The sequence below is a fragment of the Aulonocara sp. 'chitande type north' Nkhata Bay genome, linkage group LG3, assembly GCF_057382095.1.
Source record: "Aulonocara sp. 'chitande type north' Nkhata Bay isolate Kocher_YH1m ecotype deep benthic linkage group LG3, A_spYH_male_GT1.1, whole genome shotgun sequence".
In the NCBI taxonomy this organism is placed as follows: domain Eukaryota; kingdom Metazoa; phylum Chordata; class Actinopteri; order Cichliformes; family Cichlidae; genus Aulonocara; species Aulonocara sp. 'chitande type north' Nkhata Bay.
The window spans coordinates 10,052,442-10,067,984 of NC_141346.1; the positions used below are offsets into that span (position 1 = coordinate 10,052,442).

A 15,543-nucleotide genomic window follows, 5' to 3' on the forward strand; every position below is an offset into this window, starting at 1 on the left:
TTATCAGGGCTTCCTGGAGTTCACTTGGCGTCAGTGGCGAATCCAGTTCCATTGCTTGATTGTCTAGTAATTTTGGAAGAGTTACGTTGTCAAGAAACAGATCAATTTCATTTTTAGATGGGTTTATTTGTGGTGAGTATAAAGTTTCATAGAAATCCCTAAAAATGTTGTTTATTCTTCCAGGATCATATATTGTGTTCCCCGATAAATCTTTAGCAGCACATATAGTTGTTTTTTCTTTATTTATTTTTAGCTGGTTAGCTAGAAATCGACCTGATTTGTTACTGTGTTCAAAATTCTGCAAGCGAAGTCTTTGTATAAGGAATTGTGTTTTTTTATTAATAGTTTCATTTAATTCTAGTTTTGTTTTGCATATTTTGTTCAATGTTTCCTGATCTTGGTTGCACGCGTAGGCTTCTTCTAGTGATTTGATGTTCTTTTCTAATTCCTGAATATTTTTGTTTTCTTCTTTCTTTTTGTGTGATGAGAAAGAAATTATTTTACCTCTCATCACAGCTTTCCCTGCTTCCCATAGAACAGAAGCAGATATTCCGGGAGTGTCATTAAAGTCTAAATATGAAGTCCATTCCTTTTTAAAGTATTTAATAAAGTCTTCGTCTTTAAGTAGTGATATATTAAATCTCCAGTTTTTACTTGGCGTAGTATTATTCTTGTGCATTAGTGTTAAAGATACAGGAGCATGATCGCTGACAGCTATAGGATGAATCTCAGTGTCTGAAATGTCACACAGCAGTGAGCTGCTGACCAAAAAATAATCCAGACGAGAGTAAGAGTGATGAACATGCGAGAAAAAAGTATATTCCTTACTGGTGGGGTGAAGAGAGCGCCATGCATCGCAAAGACCAAAGTCGTTCATATACTGTTTGATTATATTTGTGGACTGCCAATTACGCTGAGTTCCTGTTGTGTTGAGCCTATCCATTTCTTCATTTAGTCCAAGGTTGAGGTCACCGCCAAGAATGAGTGTGCAATCAAGGTGTTCAGAGAGTGCACTAAAAAAACCGTGGAAGAATGAGGGTTCATCAACATTTGGACCATATATACTAACAATACATAGTTTTTTGTTCAATATTGATAGTTTAATAATTAGAAATCTACCCTCTGGATCTATAACTGTATCGAGTACTGTAAAATTAACATTTTTATGTATTAAAATTGCTACTCCCCGTTGTCTAGAATTATAACCGGCTGCAAACACGTTAGGAAACTCAGGTGTTTTAAGTTCATTTAAACCTGTGACAGGTTTGTGAGTTTCTTGTAATAAAACAACATCTGCCTGTAGTTTTTTAAGCTGGTTAAATATTTTTAACCTCTTTCCTCTGGTGCCAGCTCCATTTACATTCCATGTGACAAACCTCAGCATGCCCTTAATTGTGCGTGTATGTTTAATGATGTATGCTGGGTGTTTCGTTTAGACAGGTGGAGAGAATATGGAAACATCCCTTGTTTATAAATAGAAAGAGAAAAAGAAGTGTGGTGAGAGACTCCATAAGTCTGACTATGTGTGTGAATATTCACTAATATGAACAAGCGTGGCTTGTGTTATGTGTCCTGCAAGTCTGTGCGTGCTGTGAGGCTGTTGTGAATGTGCTGCCGTTGAGCGGATGTGTTTGCGTGATCGTGTTGTGAAAATATGGAGAAATAGAGGGTGTTGTTTGTAGGTGAGTGGGGGAGTAGGTGACCACAGCAGTGAAAGACAAGAGAAAGAAAGAAACCACATGAACTGTGAGCGACAACAAAAAAAAGGAAACGAAACGGAAACATTCCAATTAAAGCAATGACGGAGGGTGACGGTGTTATATCTGCTATGACATCATATTGATATTACTAGGTTAAACACATTTTAAAGGAGAAAGTGTGAATGAATAAGAAAAGAGTGTAGCGGGTTCTTATCTGGAGTGCAGTCAGTATAACCACGGTGTGGTGCCGGGGTCGCGGTACAGCTGTCCGTCCACGTAGAGCCGGTCCACAGCGATGACAGCACGGGAGCCTTTCTGGATAAAGCTACGTCGAACTGGGAACAGGACCTTGCGTCGTTCCAGGATCTCTTTGGGGAACTGGTCGTTCACGCTGAAGTCCGTTCCTTTCAGCTCTCTGCCGCGACTCTTCACCTGTTCCTTCTGTTTGAATTGACTGAATTTGGCCACAATAGGCCGTGGTCTCCCGGTCCGCGACCGCGCGCCCCCCAAGCGATGTACTCTATCGAAGTCGATGTTCTTTACGGTGTCCTCCGGCAGCTTCAGGTGGATTTTAATGAAGCTTTTCACCGTTGCCTCTGCGTCCTCTCCGGCAGTTTCTGGAATACCAGAAAACACAAGATTATCTCTCATGCTACGGGCTTGTAGATCGATAACGGACTCTTTTATTTTTTTATTTTCAATGTTTAGCTGGGTCACGTTATCGGTGAGAGATTTAACCGACTCCCGTAGCGTGGCATTTTCAGCGGCAAGCGTTTCCACCTGCCGCTGGCTGAATTCCAGGGATTCTCTCAGAGATTTAAATTCCCGGTGTAAAATCTCCACCAGGGACAGCCTCGCATCGAAACTGGACAATCGCTTGTCGATTGACTCCAGGATTTCTGCGATGTCTTTGCCGGCAGGCGATGTTGTACCGGGGGAGTCTGCCTGGCGACTTCTCTTCGATGACGGCGTCTCGATTTTGGCCGGGGAAGATGCACTCTGGGCCTTATGCATTACTAAATCTTGAAAACAGCGGTCGATGTAATCTTGGAGAGCGTCTAAACTCTCCCCGTTGTCCTCCAGGGTGTTAGAGATGATAAAACAGATGTTGTTAGTTATATGACAATTGATTAGTATATTTGGTAATACTGAAGCTTGGAAAACCTTTGTTAAACTCTATGCTACCATTTGCTTTTTCTCCGCCAAAATCTCCGGCGTCTGACGTCACCTACAACATCACTTCCGTCACTTACCTGTAAACAGCTACACTTGAGAGGACAGAGGTGATTTCATGGATCAATAACAATGTGTTTATCAGCTTTCATCATCGCAGTGCAGACATGACGTCAGATCTATCAGAGTGAAGGCCGTCTCTCTGATGATGTCACAGAGCAGAGTCCTTCTGTCCAATAAAGGATCTCAGATCAGCTGCTGCCATCTTGTGGCCACAGTTGGTTACTGTCTCTGAAAGTTGTCTCAGGTTTCCTGTTGTCCTGCTAACAAAGGCTGGAGCTCATCATGCTGAGAGGGCGGGAGCATTTTGTGGCTCTTCACACATGTTCATTATATTCTGATGATCCTGGATGGAGACAAACTACAGATAAGTGTGTTCAGCCCAACTAGTTTATCTCATTACAGCAGTTTGATGTTTCCCTTTGAATCCCCCTGAAGATCCTGACAGTGAAGCACGTACATAATACTCCAGCCTTTCAACTCTGAGCTTATTTAGTTCTATTAATACACTGAAATCTCATTTGTGTCATGAAGAAAGTCTTTAATCAAACAGAATTCAAAGAGCAGAAACATTTCATATATGGAGTTAAACATGAATCATTGTTTCAACAACATATTTATTGTTGTCATAAACAGACAAGAAGACAACAACAAACTGCTCCTCCCATTCAACACATGTCAGTCCATATCCCAGCAAACTAAATCATCTCCATTTACACATCAAATAGAAACATGAATCACTTGTAATGATTAGAAACTTGATAGAATTTCAAATCTAGTTTGGGGAGTCATTCAGTGAGAAACAGTGAAATGATTTTCCATGTGAAAAGGTGGACAGCAGAAACAGAAAGAAACAGTGAAACTAAAAGAGAAACAAAGAGCTTTGGAACAACGAGGCAGCAGGAGGACAGCTGCAGTTTAACAGCTTCAACTCACTGACAGGAAACAACATTAGAAACATCATCATCCTCAACTCATCTGCTGCACTGACACTGACACCTTTTTGATTTTGATTTTATTGATTAGCATTCAAATTCAAATCTCAGTGAAAACAGTGAAAAAAAAACAAACAAACAGTGAAAACAGAACAAAAATCTACCACAAAGCAAGAAAGCATGAGACAAGTCTAATCAAAAGGTATTGGCTGAAGCATTTGCTTATTACGCCAACCCTTTTCACAAAATATCTTTTTGTATGCAGCTCCTGTACACAGGGCTTGAAGAAAATAATAAAACAAAGCAAAAACCAAACAAACAAACAAACAAAAAAAAAAAAAAAACAAATAAAAAAAAAAAACTTTCCACCTTAGATAAGTAACTACATCAAAGCAAAAGAATCAAGAGGTTGTTTTTTTTCTCCTTTTTGCTCTTTTCATTCTTGATTTATATATTTTTCTATTACTCTATTTTTAAACATGTTTTTAAACAAGGAAAATGAACTACACCTTTTTAAATCACTGTCATAACTATTCCACAGGTTAACTCCTCTAACAGAAACACATCTCTGCTTTATATTTGTCTTTATCTTGTTTTTTTTTAAAGAAATCTGTTCCCGTTAAGTCATATTGACTCTCTCTGACTTTGAACAGCTTCTGAGTACTGCGGCAAAGCAAGTTATTTTGTGCTTTATACATTATCTGTGCCATTTTATATTCAACTAAATCATAAAATTTCAGGGTATTCAGATTAATAAACAAAATGTTAGTTGGTTCTATATAGTTTGATTGGTTTATAATTCTTATAGCTTTTTTTTGTAACTTGAAAATATGAAGAGTGTTCGTTTTATATGCATTACCCCATATCTCCAGACAGTAAGTCATATATGGAAGCAACAGAGTACAATAAAGTGTGTATAATGATTTTTTGTTCAGGACATGCTTTGTTTTATAGAGAATAGCAATGGTTTTTGACATTTTTGTTTTCACGTGGTTTATATGAGACTTCCAACTCAGCTTATCATCAATTATCACTCCAAGAAATTTATTTTCGTACACTCTTTCAATTTCAATTCCATTAACCCTGATTTTAGATACATTTTTCATTTGTCTAGTGCCAAAAATAATCAATTTTGTTTTCTTTATATTTAATGATAACTTATTTACATCAAACCAGTTTTTTAATATATTTAACTCCTTTTCCGCTGTAGTCAGAAGCTGTTCTAAGTTTTTACCTGAGCAGTACAGAGTGGTATCATCAGCAAACAATACACATTTTAACAGTTTGGAAACACTACATATGTCATTTATATATAATATAAATAATTTAGGGCCCAGCACAGAGCCCTGAGGAACACCACAAGTTACCTTCAACTGCTTAGATTTTACATTATTGAATTCGACATATTGATATCTTTCATCCAGGTAACTTTTCATCCACTTGTATGCTATCCCTCTTATGCCATATCTCTCTAGTTTATTCATTAATATAGAATGATCAATTGTATCAAACGCCTTTTTTAAGTCTATAAAAACACCAACAGTATATTCCTTATTATCTATTGCATTAGATATCCCTTCAACAAGTTCCATCACTGCCATCGAAGTGGACCTTTTCACTCTAAAGCCATATTGGTTATCACTTAGGAGATTATGCTTCTCAATATATTTATCAAGTCTATTAACAAATAACTTTTCTAAAATTTTTGAGAACTGTGGGAGTAGTGATATTGGCCTATAATTGGTAAACTGACATCTCTCTCCGTTTTTATGGATTGGAATAACTTTTGCTATTTTCATTTGTGAGGGAAACACACCAGTTTGAAAGGACAGATTACAAATGTATGCGAAAGGTTGCACTATATATTCTATAATACTTTTAACTAATATCATGTCAATACCAAAACAGTCAGTGGACTTTTTATTTTTAAATGTCTTCACAATGTTAATTATTTCTCTATGAGTTACAGCACCAATAAACATGGAGGACACATTCTGAGTAATATGTTTATTTAGGTCGTTATTATTTCTTGACTCTGGAATTTCTTTTGCTAAATTAAAGCCAACATTTACAAAGAAATCATTAAATTCATTTGCAATGTCTTTAGTTTTATCAAGCACAATATCTTTATCTTTTTTAAAATAATCTGGATAATTCTTATTTTTTGAGCCCTTTTTGATTATACTGTTTAATATCCTCCATGTTTCTTGTGTGTTACTTCTACTTTGCTCCAATAATTTGTGGTAATATTCTTTCTTACTTGTTCTTATAATATTTACTAATCTATTTTTATATAACTTGTACTTTATTTCAGCATCTTTTGTCCTCGGTTTTATGAATCTCTTATATAGATTATTTTTCTTTTTACATGCATCTTCTATCCCCTTTGTGATCCATGGCTTATTTGATCTGTGATGCTTTCTAGTGATCTTCATTAAAGGACAATGTTTTTCATATAGTGAAATTACAGTTGATAAGAATGCATCATATGCACTATTTGAATCTTCATTTGCAAAAACCTCATTCCAACTGTGTTCCTTTAAGTCCACCTGGAGAGCAGCAATGGCTCTTGTTGTTCTATGTCGTGTCATATCAAATATTTGATTCTTTTGTTTAGTTTTAATCCCAAAATAATTTTGAAAAATTGCAAAAACAGGAAGATGATCGCTTATATCAGTTATAAGAAGTCCACCTACTATTTCATGGTCAATTTTATTTGTGAAAATATTATCTATCAATGTAGCTGTATCAATTGTTATTCTACTTGGTTTTATAATTACAGGGAAAAGGGAGTTACTATACATTGTATTTATGAAATCTGTTGTTTTCTGATGTCCATTTGGGTTTAGCAAATCTATATTAAAATCACCACAAATTATTTGCACTTTTTTATCATTTAGGTTGCTAAACATAGCAGCAAGTTTTTCATTGAATATCTCAAGGCATGAACCTGGTGTCCTATAGATGCAACTTATAATTATATTGTTAGCTTTTTCAACATGAATTTCAATAGTGACACATTCCAATATGTTATCTATGGTGCTTGACATGCATTCAATCAGACTACATTTCAAAACTTTATCTACATATAAAGCAACACCGCCTCCTTTTTTATTCACCCTGTTCATTGTAAATAATTCGTATCCTTCCAGTCCCATTTCACTAACTTTCTCATTATCGAGCCATGTTTCTGATATTGCAATTATGTTAAACTTTTTTAACTTACTTAAACATTCTGTAATTTTAGAAAATTTTTTATACAGGCTTCTACTATTGAAATGTATGACCGACAATGCATTTGCCATTTTAATATTCACATTGAATTGGTCATCTGTATAGTACTCACAAGTATTATTGGTGTTATTGTAGAAGTGGGTATCTGGGTCAATGTTACTTTCAGGGTCATGCATGTTGTGCTCTGCATAGTTAAACGTTTTGAAGTTCGTTTTCTCAGCGTGTGTGGCAAAATAACCACCTTGACAGTCCTTTTCATAATCAAAGTCTTCCTCTTCAATATCTCCGAATGGAAACCTATAATCTGTGTCCAAACTTGTCATTTATGTGTTTTTGTTGTTGTTGTTTCCATTGTTTTTGAGCCATAAGGCCAGAAACACTTTCCATACCCATTGTTCATTATCCAATCGTCACTTTTCCAATAGATTCCATAGCAGATTCCTGATTATTTATATTGCTCTAAGTCTTTGAGTTCTCTTATCATCACAACTTTCGCTTCTTCGGGATTGCCATTTAGTCTTATCATTACTTTGCAGTTCCTCGTCCATGTCGCTTGTATCTTATTTTGTTTTCTCAGGCTGCGTGCCTGTCTTGCAATTTCAGCAGTCTTTTTCGTTAAATGTTCATTTCAATACACACCAGTCCCTTTTAGCTTCTTACCCTGTTTCAGTAACTCAATCTTTGTTTTGCGACTCACAAACCGAAGAATGATTGCTGGCTTTGTTTTACTGTCTTTTCTGGGGAGCGTGTGGCATGCTGCAATATGATGGCTCTGAATACTTACATTCTTCGTTTGAAGGAATTTTATCACTTGCTGTTCAAGCGTTTGCAGCTCCTCTACCGGGGCATCTTCACCGTCTTTACCTCCGCCAGCTGTTACTCTGGCGTAGGTTCGGTGTTGCGTCTCCAGACCACTTATGACTAAATCATCCATTCTTGTGTATTGTTCAAGGTCCTCGATTCGCCGTTCCAAGTCGTCTATTTTCTTGTCCTTGTCCTTTATGAGGTTTTTTAGTTGTTTTATTTCATCCATTAGGTCATGTAGCATACCTTGTTGTTTAGCCACTTTGCTCAGTTCATCAGACATGAAATTAAGCGATTTCCTAATCTCCTCCAACTCCTCTTCAACTCCTGGGTTAGCTTTTTTAGGTGGCATTTTGAAAATGGTGAGATTAGTATTTCCTTGTGATGGCCCGTTGAAGTCACTGTTGATTTACTTGTTGGTGCCTTGCTAGAGGAGCCTGGGCCCAGTGGCTGCTGGAGGATCCTGGGCCTGGTGGCTGCTGGAGGATCCTGGGCCTGGTGGCTGCTGGAAGAGCCTGGGCCTGGTGGCTGCTGGAGGATCCTGGGCCTGGTGGCTGCTGGAAGAGCCTGGGCCTGGTGGCTGCTGCAGGATCCTGGGCCTGGTGGCTGCTGCAGGATCCTGGGCCTGGTGGCTGCTGGAAGAGCCTGGGCCTGGTGGCTGCTGGAAGAGCCTGGGCCTGGTGGCTGCTGGAGGATCCTGGGCCTGGTGGCTGCTGGAAGAGCCTGGGCCTGTGGCTGCTGGAGGATCCTGGGCCTGGTGGCTGCTGGAAGAGCCTGGGCCTGGTGGCTGCTGCAGGATCCTGGGCCTGGTGGCTGCTGGAAGAGCCTGGGCCTGGTGGCTGCTGCAGGATCCTGGGCCTGGCTGGCTGCTGGAAGAGCCTGGGCCTGGTGGAGCAGGAGGATCCTGGGCCTAGTGACTGCTGGAAGAGCCTGGGCTCTTCCTTCAACGGACACACCTTCAGTTGATCATCAGTGCTAATGTATGGAAACATCCTGTGAGTGAAAGTGTGTGTGAAGGTGTGTATGTGTGTGTTAGTATCAGGATCAGAGAACGACAGCTTTCCTCTGTTCCAGTCCAGATTCACTCTGACCCTCTGGAGCTTCTTCTCTACTGAAAAAGAATTTTCAGCTGCTGGGTAGAATTTTTTATCTTCGAAGAAGCCTATTGTCCATAATCCAGACAGTATGCTTCTCTTTCTCTCCATAGACTCTGCTAACACACCCAGTTCCCACCCTGTACTGTCTCCTACATCAACATCCCAGCTGTGAGTCCCTGAGTTAAAGCCCTCAGAGCCCAGGACAGAGTAGTCGGGATCAATCCTCTCTGGATTATCAGGAAGCTGCTGCCTCTCTCCTCGTCTCACACTGGTCAGATCTTCAGACAGGATGAGTTCTGGATAAGCAGTGTTTGGGTCCAGAATGACAGGAGTGTAGGAGACCATGTACTTCATGTTGTTCCAGATGTTGAAGGTCAGGTTGCCCAGGTGTTTGGCCTGGTCTATCAGAGCTCCTGAGGGCAGCTGTGGATCATCCAGCAGGGGGCAGCGCTGGACTCTTTCCACTGCAGCCTTGTAGTTGTGCAGGAATGAGACGTCTTCAGCTCTCAGCTCCTCCTCTGTGGCTCTGACTGTGTCTGAAAGAGCTGCTATCTCTCTGCTCAGAGCCTCCATCTTCTCCTTCATCATTCCACTCTTCTGCTCCTCTTCCTCCCTCAGTGCAGCCAGCCTGGCCTCCTCTTCCTCTGCTAGAAACTGATGAAGCTTCTTAAACTGCTCCTTAATCTGCCTCTCTGTGTGTCGGGCCTGGACCTTAATGTGTTCTGCTGTTTGATCAAACTTCACTTGAACTTCTTCACAAACCTTTAACTTCTTCTTTAAGGGCTCCAGAGTTTCCTGAAGTTCCTTCTTGTGTTGTTGTGCAGCTTCATCGATGGGTCTGAATCTGTGATTGGTGTGTTTTTCTGAGGCACAGCAGATGAGACACACTGGCTGCTGATGGTCCAGACAGAAGAGTTTGAGTTTCTCAGAGTGCAGACTGCAGAGAGCCTCTGAAGCTCTCTGATCTCTCTCCTGTAAGAACGACTCACACAGGTTCTTTAAAGCTCGGTTTAAAGGTGGATCATAAACTGATCTTTTCTTACAAACTGGACACTCGTGTGTTGGTCTCTCTCTCCACCATCTCTTCAGACAGTCTTTACAGAAGCTGTGGCTACATGACAGAAGAACAGGATCTCTGAAGACCTCCTGACAGACCGGACAGCAGAGATCCTCCTCTGATCTGGAAGCCATTGAGTCTGTGAGTGAAGCTGAAAACAGCAGACAGGAAATACAGTCAGTCCTGGCTCCCCTCCCTCCTCTACCACCTTCACTGAAACTTCCTTTGAGTCGTGTTTTTGCTCAAACTCACATTCAGTGTGTGGAGCGTCAGCAGCTTGAAGCAGCAGTGTTGGAGTTTTCCACTTTTCTCTCCTGTAGCTGGACTCACTCAGAGGAAGCTGCTAGTTTGGTCTGAGCTCAGTCTGATCGTCTGTGCGTCTCTCTTTACTGAAGAAGAAAAACATCTTGTTTCCTGGTTTTGTTGCATGTAAGTGATGTGAGGGGAGGAGAAAAATGTTGTTTTACCTGTAGCCTAGGTGTGCTTCATTCCAGAGTTAGACTTTCATCCTGCCAGCAGCTCAAAAGCTATAAAACAGGTTTTCCTCCATTCCAGCTGCACATGTCACAACATTACTCTTAATTTTAATTACTTTTGTAGAATCTATTTAGACTTTGAAGCAAAACTATCAGATTTCTCACATAACTAAAAGATTTAATTCATTTATCAGTAATCATCAGTGCACCTGACTCACCAATTCTGGGTAAAACACACTGCTAACCTCAGTAAGGGCCAGTCAAAACACCCTTTACCTCAGGTCACAAATAAGTACAGTATTAAAGTTCTGTGAGTGATGAGACATTCTGTATGATTTTAGGATGGATTTCTTCATTTTAGCCCTGATTTTGATTTTGCTGTATTTCCAAATCTTAGACATAATGGAGGATTTCGGAACATAAAACTTACCAGAAAGTGATTATCATCAACAGTTTGGTTGCTGATGTCATAGCTAAATTTAACCTAAAAAAAGATGTGACACCAGTAAAAACTGCCAAAAAACTATGCTTGAGACTTGTGTCTTTTAGGGACTTTTCTAACACAAATATCTGCTTTAACTTAAATGAGGACCACGAATGTCCTTTGGAAACTGGTAAATACAATGAACTCTTTGACTAAACATCTGCTTGTGTTAAGGTACGCTTCATGATTTCAAGATTTATTTCTTTTCTCTTGGTGTTCCAGTCCAGTCTTGCTTTTTTCCTGTAAATAAACCTTGTAAGTAGTTCATGCATTTTTTTTTTTTTGAGTTTGCTTTGGGTCCAAACTTATGTGGAGCCTCTAGTCTGTGACAGATGATGGATCATGTACAAAAGACTTTGTCTCAGGTGAGCCAGATACAAAATCTAAGCATCACAATATTTTCACTACTCAGTCTACATCTCTTATATTTTATTTTGTTTTCCTCTAACACACGAGCACATTTTACAGCAAGTGCAGCAGTAAATGTATTGATGGTACATTTTACTGCACTTGTACATCTTGGAAGACTGTGTTGAATCAGCCTATGCATGACCTCTGTTACCTAAGCACTTCCCACCAGGGCCCCCAATGTTCTCAGTACTGCTAAATCTCCTGGGCACTGAGGAATTTCCATTCACAACAAAATGCAGTAAAGTTGTTTTTTTGTTCTTGTTTTTTTTTTTTTTTTAATCTTTGTATGTGTTCATGAAATGATGGTAATCTACAGATAAGTGTGTAAAGCTTAGTCATTTGAGCTCACTGATTCAAACATGTTTTAAAGCATTCATGATAACTTCATAAGAGCAGTCCTACTGTCAAATCATCAAGTGTATGAAGGCTTTCTTAATCATCATCAACCTTTTATGGAGACTTTTTGTACATCTTCATTTATGCTGTTTTTGTTCACCGTGTTCTGATCTTAAACCGGTTTATCCAGCAGATAAAAATAGTGTCATGGTCTGGGTGAGTCACAGTAATTTTCTACAGTCCCTGCTCTTCTCATCTAGGCAGAGTCTTCATCACTCCTAAGACTAATGAAGCCGGTTGTATTTAAGACCAGCCTTCGCCAGAATGTCTGCTAACCTACTGGTTCTCAATTAACTCTGTCTAAGACTTCATAGTTCATGTTCATTCATCCTAGGCTCATTCTTAGCTTTTGCACCTGTAAATATTACTATCACAACATGACTGTAAATAACACTCTTGTTCACTTCATTCTTAGCAGAGACATGAACATTAAAAGAAAGCTGTTTTCTTGTTACACAATGGGTTTATTAAATATTTATTATACCTGAATTTGATTACATTTTTCTTTCACAAGTACCTGACTCTTTACTTCCACACTGGAATGATCATTTTTTATTGGAATTAAATAAAGTAAATGAAACAGACAAAAGAACAGAATTCAAAGATCAGAAACATTTCATATATGGAGTTAAACATGAATCATTGTTTCAACAACATATTTATTGTTGTCATAAACAGACAAGAAGACAACAACAAACTGCTCCTCCCATTCAACACATGTCAGTCCATATCCCAGCAAACTAAATCAGAAAGAAAGAAACAGTGAAACTAAAAGAGAAACAAAGAGCTTTGGAACAACGAGGCAGCAGGAGGACAGCTGCAGATTAACAGCTTCAACTCACTGACAGGAAACAACATTAGAAACATCATCATCCTCAACTCATCTGCTGCACTGACACTGACACCTTCAACGGCAACACCTTCACTTCATCAACTGTTTCAATGTATGGAAACATCCTGTGAGTGAAAGTGTGTGTGAAGGTGTGTATGTGTGTGTTAGTATCAGGATCAGAGAACGACAGCTTTCCTCTGTTCCAGTCCAGATTCACTCTGATCCTCTGGAGCTTCTTCTCTACTGAAAAAGAAATTTCTGCTGCTGGGTAGAATTTTTTTTATCTTCGAAGAACCCTATTGTCCATAATCCAGACAGTATGCTTCTCTTCCTCTGCACAGACTCTGCCAACACACCCAGTCTCCAACTTCAACATCCCAGCTGTGAGTCCCTGAGTTAAAGCCCTCAGAGCCCAGGACTGAGCCGTAATAATCAAACCTCTCTGGATTATCAGGAAGCTGCTGCCTCTTTCCTCCATATCTCACACTCGTCAAATCTTCAGACAGGATGAGTTCTGGATCAGCATTGTTTGGGTCCAGAATGAGATTGCTAGAACATGTTAGTAGTCTGGCAGCTTGGAGGCGAGAACGACGTGATTTGTCCAGGCTGGTAAACAGGACATTACAATAATCCAAACACAATGACACAAATGTATGAACAGTTTTTTCCAGTTCAGCCGAGGAGATAATATGTCACAGTAGGGTTGGGCCATATTATATCTTTCACGGTAATACCGGTACAATGCTAGGCTACGATAAGAAAAAAAAAATATCGCAATAGAATATGGGTAAAACGCGCATGCGCAGTGCCGAAAAAGCACGGCGGTAATGAAGAAGGAGAATGGGAAAAGCAGATTGTTGAGTGAAATGGATGAACCAGAAAAATGGTGTAACTTAACTGGTTTGGTGTTTGTCCGTCAGATACACAACAAAGCACTTTTTTCTTTTGACACAAAGGACAACTGAGATCTCTTCCCAGACGCCTTAACGCCCACTCACATCCTGGGCCATCTGATCTCAGGAATTCGCATGATAAGGTGGGGCCAGGTTTCACAATGAACCCACCCGAAACTCTGGCTGATTGGGGCCCACACCCAGTTTCACACCTTGACTCAAGCGATTAGAGGATCATCAGGGGGTCCTTTTGTCCCTCTGTGGGGGGTCACTCCCACTAGGCTTATATCTGGGACTCTCCACCATTTGACCTTAGAATTGAAGAAGCTTCTCGGATGAGAGGTGAAACGTCTTCAAGTAACTTAAAGAAGTCCAGACGCTTTTCTTTGCAAGCTCCTTTGACTACGATGACCCGGATGACTGAGAACCTACACAGACATACTTACTTAAATCTACCAATTGTTGTACCGGGGAAGGACCAAAGCTCCAAACAAACCAAAAAAGAACTTTATACAATACAAAATGAAGCTCAACATTGCAAGAAGGACATTATAAAAACAAAAGAAAAACTTAACCAAAGCAGAAAATTAAAATAATCCATCCATCTTCTTCTGCTTATCTGGGGCCGGGCCGCGGGGGCAGCAGCCCAAGCAGAGAAGCCCAGACCTCCCTCTGCCCAGCCACCTCCTCCAGCGTGTCCTGGGAACATCTCTCCAGCGTGTCCTGGGTCTGCCAGCCAGGAGGCACCAAGAGGGCATCCTTCTCACCGTATCTCTAAGGGAGAGGCCAGCCCCCCTTTGGAGGAAGCCCATTTCCACCGCTTGTATCTGCAATCTCATTCTTTGGGTCACTACACAAAGCTGGTGACCATAGGTGAGGGTAGGAACGTAGATCGACGGATAAATGACGAGCTTCGCTTTTAAACTCAGCTCTCTCTTCACCACGACAGACCAGGAAAGCATCACTGCACTGCAGCCGCGGCACCAATCCGTTGTTGATCTACCTTCTCCCGTTACTCGTGAACAAGACCCTGAGATACTTAAACTCCTTCACTTGGTGCAGGAACTCATCCCCGACCCAGAGTGAGCACTCCACCCTTTTCCGGCTGAGGATCATTGGCTCATATTTGGAGGCCATGGATCCTCCAAATCTGAGCCAATGGTCCTCCAAATACGACCCCTATGGGGCCATAGTCCATGGGGCCCGGCCAGGCACAGCCCAAAAAAGGGACATGGGCCCATCCTCCTGCAGGCCCACCATCTGCAGGAGGCGCCGTAGTGTCAGGTGCAATGTGTGCCAGGCGGTGGCCAGAGTGGAGGCCCTGGCAGACTGATCCCCGGCTACCAAGACGAGCAATTGGGAGAAAATTAAAATAAATAAATACAAAAGCAAAACTCAAAAATGGCACAAAACCCAGTATGACCAGTACGAAGTCAAAAGACATACAAACAACACATCACATGGAAGTAAAGTAAAATCACTGGTCTGCTTTAAATAGAAACATGTGGAGAGATCCTTTAATACTACAATGATGTGTTATTGATTGACAGATTGCTTTACTTCAAACATGTAAATAAAATGAAAAAATAAACCATTAAAAAAACTGACATAAATGCACTGTTTCATTCAGTTGCCATGGTGACATAACAGGTAAAAGGAGTGACAGTTTTCTGCATCTGAGAACTCTGACTTTAAGGACACCTGCAAACCCATTAATCTGACTTTGTACTTATACCATTCTGGTCATGTGATCATGTGGTTTGTAGGAACGCTCCTCTTCCTCAGAGGATCCACCTGTGCTTCCTCTCCTCTCTCCTCCACCTGTTACAGTGAGGGAACGTCCTCCATGATGGAGGAGCTGCTGGAAAGTGCTGAGAGTTTCCTCCAGAGTGAGACCTCTGTCACAGTTCAGAGGATCTACGGCAGCAGAGACCTTCATGGACACTAAAAGTCTCAAACACACAACAACAACATCACACTGACTCCACTCT

The 15,543-nt window shown here is 40.5% G+C and overlaps 1 protein-coding gene across 1 annotated transcript in view; it reads right to left on the reverse strand.

Annotated features, from left to right (window-relative positions):
* The window catches only part of LOC147333890 (nuclear factor 7, brain-like), a 42,343-nt gene extending 32,149 nt beyond the window's left edge, over positions 1-10,194 (reverse strand). Inside the window, exons 1-2 of the mRNA XM_086271170.1 lie at positions 10,159-10,194; positions 9,042-9,975 (exon numbers count right to left, since the gene is read on the reverse strand). Of these exons, the coding sequence (XP_086127296.1) occupies positions 9,042-9,975; positions 10,159-10,194 (970 nt within the window). The remainder of the gene's footprint in view (positions 1-9,041; positions 9,976-10,158) is intronic.
* Positions 10,195-15,543: the final 5,349 nt, after the last annotated feature.